The sequence below is a fragment of the Morone saxatilis genome, unplaced genomic scaffold, assembly GCF_004916995.1.
Source record: "Morone saxatilis isolate NCDOM2014 unplaced genomic scaffold, NCSU_SB_2.0 Contig8, whole genome shotgun sequence".
Lineage (NCBI taxonomy): Eukaryota > Metazoa > Chordata > Actinopteri > Moronidae > Morone > Morone saxatilis.
This window is the reverse complement of record NW_023340257.1, coordinates 25,380,746-25,388,718: the sequence shown is the minus strand read 5'-3', so window position 1 is coordinate 25,388,718 and position 7,973 is coordinate 25,380,746. Positions and strand designations below refer to the sequence as shown.

Genomic DNA, 7,973 nt, shown 5'->3' with positions numbered 1-7,973 from the left:
ACGTTGGTGAGTAGGAAGTGGGTTTCAGAGGGCTTTTGATAACTGCGGGACTGAGTTCGTCGCCTCCACAATTTAGATTTGGCTGGATTCTCTGTATAGTGCTGAATGTAGGGAGACCAAGCTTGGAAGAGATATAGTTTAGAAGCACTGGGGTGGAAAGTGCTGATGCTGATCTTGTGGTGTATTGTGCACACTAACAGCTGAGTTTTTTGCCGAAGGTAAATTGTAGTGTCTCTCTTCCGAAATTGTGTTCAAGGTGCATGTTGTGCATATTGCCGATGTGGCCATAGACGCAGTCGAGTCGAGTGGAGGAGTTGGTTGAAGGAGTGTTGTGGAGTGGTTGGGCCATTACAGCTCAGAAAAACAAATTAATAATATAGAATAGAATATCCAAAGTAATGGAACAGTTCCTTCCATACCCACTTGGCTCCTGAAAAACATGCTTATTTCATTTTTAAATAGCGTTGAGCCACAGTATTCTCTTCATTGAATAGCGAGAGCTTAATATTCCTCATCAGCAACTACACTTTACTATAGCGCAACCCATTTATCAAAAGATAAAGATGCATCAAGCGCCTGTATCTCGGCCCTTCGGGTACCATTAACTGTATTTTTGATGATTAGCATGCGATATGGAATATTTGAATGTGTGTATACCTTTTTTTTTTTTTATTTTTTCTTGCACACACACTCGCATATACTAATTCTAATGTTTTCAATAAGGCTCGCTACAACACTATCTTTGTAATTATATACCCTCAAAAGTATTTTTATAAGGCCCTGGCACATCGTAGAATCGAGGAGAGAGAGAGAGAGCGAGAGCGCGCGAGAGAGAAGTGCGTCTGGATGATTAGACCGCTATTTGGGGCGAGCGTGAGAGGCAGACGTTTAGTCCGGCCTGCGACTCTGCTTTGTTGCACCTGTTAGAATTGGGATAGCGAACCAATTACCTTCCTTTTGAGTCTCTTATTGTTGAGCATGTACAATATCTTTCATGGCGCCGTTTAGATTATCTGGTTTGGTGTTTCCCTAAGGACGGTATCGCTTACCACTTATATCAGGCATAAACAAAGTGCTCAAGGCGCGCCTCCATTTGTTCAGGGCCTGGTAGCAGAGTGCCTTTTACCACAACCAATAAAATTAGGAATAACAACCTGTGTCGGGTAAGTGTGCATAAGAATGATGTGCCAGCTTTGCTTCCCCTGGTTCTTTTGTGAATCCAAAACACAGTAAGTGTGTGTTTTGTTTCCAAGTTTGTTGTGATGGGTGTGCTGCCCATTGTTGTGCTGTCTGTCCGATGAAATAGTGCTTTGTGAGATAAGCTGTATGTTGTGATAGTTCCAGGTTGTGTGTGTGTTGCTACCGCTGTGTTCAGTAGAGAGATGATGATTTTGGCCGGCATCCCCGAGGAAGAAGGACGCTTGGACGCATCACTATGCCTAACGGCCGGTTGATAAATAACAGTCAATGGGCCGACGGTTGTATATGAATCTGGAACTGGATGAAACTAGGTGTGCTTCACTACTCCTCTCGACACTCTATTTACTGCTGCTCTCAGCGATGCCGGAAATACTCTGAACATACGTGTTATAAGGTACACCAACACACAACACAACACAACACACACCACACCCACACTCCACCCTTGTCTTCTATCACAGAGAGTGATGATGGATTGCATTGAGCGCTGCTCCCAGCACTTTATCTCGTTCATAACTCCGTCTTTCTTTCCTCACCCTTCTCTTTCCATCTTCGTAAATCAATGTTGTTCTTCTGTTATATTCCAAGATCCTCGCCGCCTACAACAATCTTTAGAGTGTGAGGAGGGAGCGAAAAAGAGTCAGGACAGAGAATACGTAGGAATGCAAGGAAAAAAATGAGAGTGTATATTTTTTACGCGCAACTCTTGAAACGAAGATAAAGAGTAAGAGAAGTAGAATAAATGAGAAAAAAAGCCTTACACACTCATGGCCATACAGTAGTAAAGAACCTCTAAGGTTTTTATTGTGAAGGCTAGCGCACTTCCAATTGAATTCCCCCCAAAGATCGCGCACATCACCACTGTGATAGAAGACACGGTGGAGGTGTGTGTTGCTGTGTGTGTGTTGGTGTGTGTGTGTGTACCTCTATAACAGGACCAGTAGTATTTCCGGAGCGCTGGAGCCGAGAGCCATGAGTGTCAGAGTTGGAACTGTTTCGTTCCAGAATTACCTAACCGTCGCACTGATGTTCCCCGTTAGCATAGTGGATGGTCACTTCCTTCGTCCTGATGGCCAAAAACACACACACACACACACCCACACCACACACACACACACACACACACACACACGACACACACACGACCACACACACACACGACCACCACCACACACACACACACACTGTGTTGACAAACTCCATAAGCAAGCTTTAAATTCCATGCACACACCCCCACAGGTGTTTCCAATTATTTTGGCTGATTAGGCCTCTGCTCAGGCTGAAGGAGGGACAGACTATGTAGGGATGTACGTCACGCCACCAGATTCACTGATGAAGTTACAATGATAAAGGGGTAATTTGTCCCAATCTAACAGGTGCAACAAAGCCAGAGTGAGGAGGATCAAACAGTCTATGTACATCCACACAGACCTGAATAGCGGTCTAATCATCCAGAATAAGCTCATTGACTTGAGTAGTTATGACATAGATGTGCAGGGCCTTTAAAATACAATTAAAAGATGTGAGGATTTGAAAACGATTAAAGCATTTGTCAAATAAAGTATAATTATATCAGTAAATATCAGTTAATGTACCCCACAAACAGGTAAATATAATGCTTGTAGGTGTAGTTGTAATACTCATACTGATACTGATCACTATTTAAGTAATATTTATGTTCACTGTATTTACATTCTTATTAATTGTTTTCTTTCTCAGCTGCTGAACCCCCCTCCACACCTTCATCACCTCACGACTCGACTGCTGCAGCACATCCACCAAAATCCTGAACAAACTACAGTACATCCAAAACTCAGCTGTTCGTTCACTCACCCAGAGATCACATCACCCCAGTGCTTCAAAACCTCCACTGGCTCCACATTCAGCAAAGAATCCAGTTCATAATTCTCCTCATCGTGTACAAAGCCCTCTGCAACCCCTCCTACCTCACCAACGTACTCCCACCAGCAGCCTCAGACGCCATCCTCCTCATCCCTCTCACCCGGTCCAAGCCCAAGACCTGGGAGGGCCAACACTTCCGATATTTTCCCTCACTCCCATCAGTCAAAACAGCACTCAGATCCCATCTATTTAAATCTGCTTTTAATCTGTGCTCAATCACCCTATTATTTTTCCTTTATTTATTTCCAATCGCTATATAAAACAAATATATAATAATTATTATTACCATTGCATACATAAACATAAACTCTTGGGCTTATATAACATAATAATGAAATCACTGTTCTGTCGAGGTCTTTCCTTGTAGCTTGTAGCAAACAACAGGAATAGATAAAAGATCATCAGCATCATGAATACATACAGCTCCACACTATTGTGATGTAAATTACACAAAGGTAGCAGTTGTCATGGGGATTATTCAACGAAGGAAGTTACTTACTGCGAGTCAGTATATGAAAAACTAAATGTCACGACTTTAAAATCACACATGCAAAGACAAAACCAGTTTCTGTTGGTTATACCTCAGCATATTTCTGGTCTAATAAACCTTTATATTACACAGGCTACAGGCCATCAACGTTGGTGAACTGGATAATAATGATAAATATTTGTCATAAACACCAAATCTCCTCAGAAATCAGCTCTGCAAGGTCGTGTAACGTGTGTGCAGCGGCCACTTTCAGCGCACGGTGAAGAAGAAACAGAAATCTGCAACATAAACATAAAACGATGATACACAGACCCGACTTCAATAACTTCAGGGGACAAACCAACCCTCTGCAAAAAGAGGTGTTGTGGCTGCCACAGTGATGGATTGTGGGATACACAATAGGACACTCATTTACATTGATCTTGAAAAGGATATATGAACGCTCCCCTTCCTCCATTAACCCTTTGATTTCTCTTTATTCAACCTTCCTTTGCCTTCTGCTCTATATCTGTGTCACCTCTGCTTTCCTTCTCTCTATCTGCTGAAGGGAAATCAGAGGCGATGCAGATATTTATGGACTGAGTGAAGAGAGACTACACTAAAACAAAACATTTAACTTGAGAGGGTAAAGCTAATTAGCGTTTTGGGTGTAAATGATTGTTTCTGACAAACTGGTATGATTCCTGTATGTCTTTTCACCTGCGGTTGTTCTGTATCACGTCTACTGAAACAGGCAGCTGTGAGTTCACTAACTGAATAATATCATCATATACAAACTGCTACATAGACAATCAGTTTCTGAAGAATCTCATTAGACATAGTAAGTAATATCATTGATTTTCCTATAGCAACCTCACACTGGATGACAATTCAGAACGGTTTGTAATCAGATGATGAAATTTCATTACGTCAAAAAGTAATGAAACCGTGGGGAGAATCATCTTCACTTTCCCTAATGCACCACTCTGGATGTTCAGCTATTTTACATTAACTCGCTTTGTTTAGAGCTATTATCAAAAGCAGGATGATAGCAGGTGAAGTTTAATCTTATTTCATGTCTTAACATACTGTAATATCTAAATGAGTCACTTCAGTGGTGCTGTGCTTCATAAATAAATCCATTAGAACCTACACTTACTTACTTAGGTTAAATATTAATCTGTTCCTGTTTACTTGTTAAATTAAGGTTAAAAGGTTAAAGAATGAGCTGCATTTATTTATTTGCCTTTGTTTTTTCCTGACAGATGTCTTGTTTAAACTACCGATCAGTCCCGTCTCAGACAACAAGCACTACATCGGATCCAGTGATGCTTCATTGGGTCTCATGTGGAGCAGTTTCGTCTTTCAGCATACTAAAACCATTTCACCCTCTAAAGAGCCATTCACAAGTTCAAGCTCAGGTTAGTTAGGCATTTCATATATCTTAAAAGAGATTAAACAAAAAAAACTACATCCATATACTCGTCAGTCACAGTACAAACTGAAAGAGTGTGCTTGTAAAATAGCAGAGCAGCTTCATGAACTTATCTAGCTTTAGCAGAAGTGGCAAAAGTACACACATTCTTGACTTAAGTAGAAGTATAGATACAGTACTGATTCAAAATGTTGGGAAGGCATGCAATGAAGTTTTTTTTTAATCTTTCATTTTACATGGTAACATGTCTTGTTCTGTCTCTGTTTTTACATTTGTGTACATATTTGTTATGGCCTTTATTATCTTTTATTGGTGTTGTGTTTTTTACAGATGTGCTGTTGTTCAGCACTTTGGTCTGTGGCTGTTGTAAATGTGCTATATAAATAAACTTGATTTGATTTGATTTGAAAAATAATAATAAACAATAATTCCCTTCAAACGCAAGTCTGTTTTGAAAATGTAAGGAGTAAATATTTGTGTAAAAATGTAGGCGGTAAAAGTAGAAATTTGTCAGAAAAATAAATGCTCAAGTAAAGTACAGATACCTGAAAAAACTGTAATTTATTTGTACTTTGTTACCACCCACCTCTGAGCTTTGGGTACCAGGAACCATGAAATATAGCGATCTCCTCTCTTTTCCTGCTGTACATTTGCAGTTGAATCATTACATTTGATGAAAGCTGCAGTTTTACTTCATAAAGGAACAATAATGTTCTTGTGAGCAGAACATCAGACAAAAGAAGTTTTCAGCCGACCACAAGGAAAATGTTCCTGATTTGTGTATTTAGTGAGTTTAGTGAGTCTATTTTTCATCGTACTCTCTCCTTCCTGTAATTTTTTCTCCCTCCAGCTGACCTTCACATCTCCTCGTCCCACTCTCTCATACTGAGCCTGCATTCAAACCTCCTGGGACCGTTCCTCTCTTTTTCTACAGCGCTTATGACTTCATAACCTCAACATCTGAACCATTACGGGCCGCCTGGGACTACACACACACACACACACACACACACACACACACACACTGCACCAACTTTCACCAACTGTACTATATACTAATAGTGATGGACTACACCTCAGTATTTCCCTCTGTGTTCAGTCCAAATAGACACACTTGACTATTACCCTCTTGGGTAAACACACAGTTCTGTCTCTGTCTCTGAAAACAGCTGAGGGTCATTTTCACCATTATAAAGGATACATGGATAGAGATCCATGTAATCCCCATTAAGGAAACTGACCAGGCCTGGCTTGCAGTACAAAGACAATGACATGATTATGTAACACTGGCAGCTTCACTTCCTCTGTGGCAATCTTGCACAAAGGACACATTGCTCATTAACCTTGAATATAACAAGTACTAATGAATGATTTATGCACAATAGAGACTAAAAAACTAGGCCTGCCTCCCAAAAGTCCATGATTTGAGTCATCAGTGGAGAAGACCCCAAGTGGACTCTGGTTTTGTCTGTTGAATCTCTGCACTTTTGTTGTTTAATCACTGAACACACAGCGATGCAGGAGCGGAAGCATGGCAGGCTGTAAACTTTACAACCGAGTCTTAAAATGACCACAAACCACAAAACTAACTGTGGAGGTAGCGCAGAAGAGTGGTAGTTCATTGAGGGCAGCGGGGGCAGTGGCTGCTCTGGTGCTCTCTGCTCTGGTGCTGACTGTCAGTGAAGTCGGATAAACCCCCTTTGAACCAGACAGTGGTACAACCTCCTTTCTTACTTTCCACTGTGACTGTCCACTGTGACAGAGCTATCAGCAGCTCGGCAGGAGAGACACTTTGTGGCACGCTGGGATTTTATAACTGAACTATGAGCAGAGGATGCAGACTTTTACTCTCTGACTGTGTGGAGATCACATCACAGATAATGAAGAAAGACATTAACACGTGAGGTAGGCTTAAACACGAGACTCATGTAGGCTGGTATAGGCAATTTGCATCGAATTAACGTGCACAACTTTATTAGTGATTTGGGTGAAACTGGATCATATTTTACAGAGAATATATTAGCGCGCAACTGAACGCGGCTCAGCAGCCTCCCAGCAGCAGCGGTACCGAGGTGATTTACGTAGTATCCAGATGGACTTGTTGCTGAGGTGTTGTTAGCTAGTTAGGCTAAAAACACCTCTGTACTTTATTCCCTGTCGTCAACATCGGATGCTGCATTCAGTCCCAGTCTGGATGTGCTGGTCACTGGGAGCTCCCAGTCCGAGAGAGTCAGCTAATGAGTGCGCTACAGCTGCTGGACTGGGGAGACGTAACCACAGAGCTACAGGCTACCGCGACAAGTCCTTCCCTACCTGCCTGTTTCTACAGGAAATACCTAAATATGCAGACGCAAATAGCAATCTGATTTCTGTTTCCACTGGACATTAAGTGAATGATGATCACATGAAATCATTAACAAAGGGTAAGGCCACAAGCAAAGAAATGAGCTGAACTGTGAACTTGTTTAGTGTAAACTTATAGTGTGGTGCTGAACTAAAACGTGGAACAAATAATTGAATTTGTGGATTTATATATTTTTTTTATATTTTTCCCTTGAAGAATGGTAATGACTATATTCACAATTCCTGTATTCCTCCATTCACTCATTCTCACCTGTGACGTGATGACCTCTATGGAAGCCATGAAGCGGTCAGCGATGATGGAAACTCCCAGGAACATGTACATGAGTGACACAAAGTAGACCACAGCTCTGGCCACCTGTTCGCCAAGCCTGGGCTGGTTGGGCTCCCAGACGGGCAGCAGGATGCCGGGTCTGCACACCGGCACTTCCTCACACTTATCTTTTTTGCTAGACACCGTGCTGTTGCCATAAGAAATGGAAGGCGCGAAGGAGGAGGGGAACATGGAGGGTGAGACCATTCGCAGGTCGGGGTCGCCACTGGGCATGCTGCGCTGGGACTCCGGCTGGCAGGGAGGCAGTGGGAGGATGAAGAGGAGGAGGAGGA

At 42.0% G+C, this 7,973-nt stretch overlaps 1 protein-coding gene across 1 annotated transcript in view; it reads right to left on the bottom strand.

Moving 5' to 3' along the window:
* Window positions 1-7,968, bottom strand: part of slc8a2b (solute carrier family 8 member 2b) — a gene marked incomplete at its 5' end in the record, with an annotated part of 43,775 nt that extends 35,807 nt beyond the window's left edge. Inside the window, 2 exons of the mRNA XM_035679638.1 lie at window positions 2,139-2,207; window positions 7,621-7,968. Coding sequence (XP_035535531.1) covers window positions 2,139-2,207; window positions 7,621-7,968 — 417 coding nt within the window. The remainder of the gene's footprint in view (window positions 1-2,138; window positions 2,208-7,620) is intronic.
* Between the last annotated feature and the right edge of the window lie 5 nt (window positions 7,969-7,973).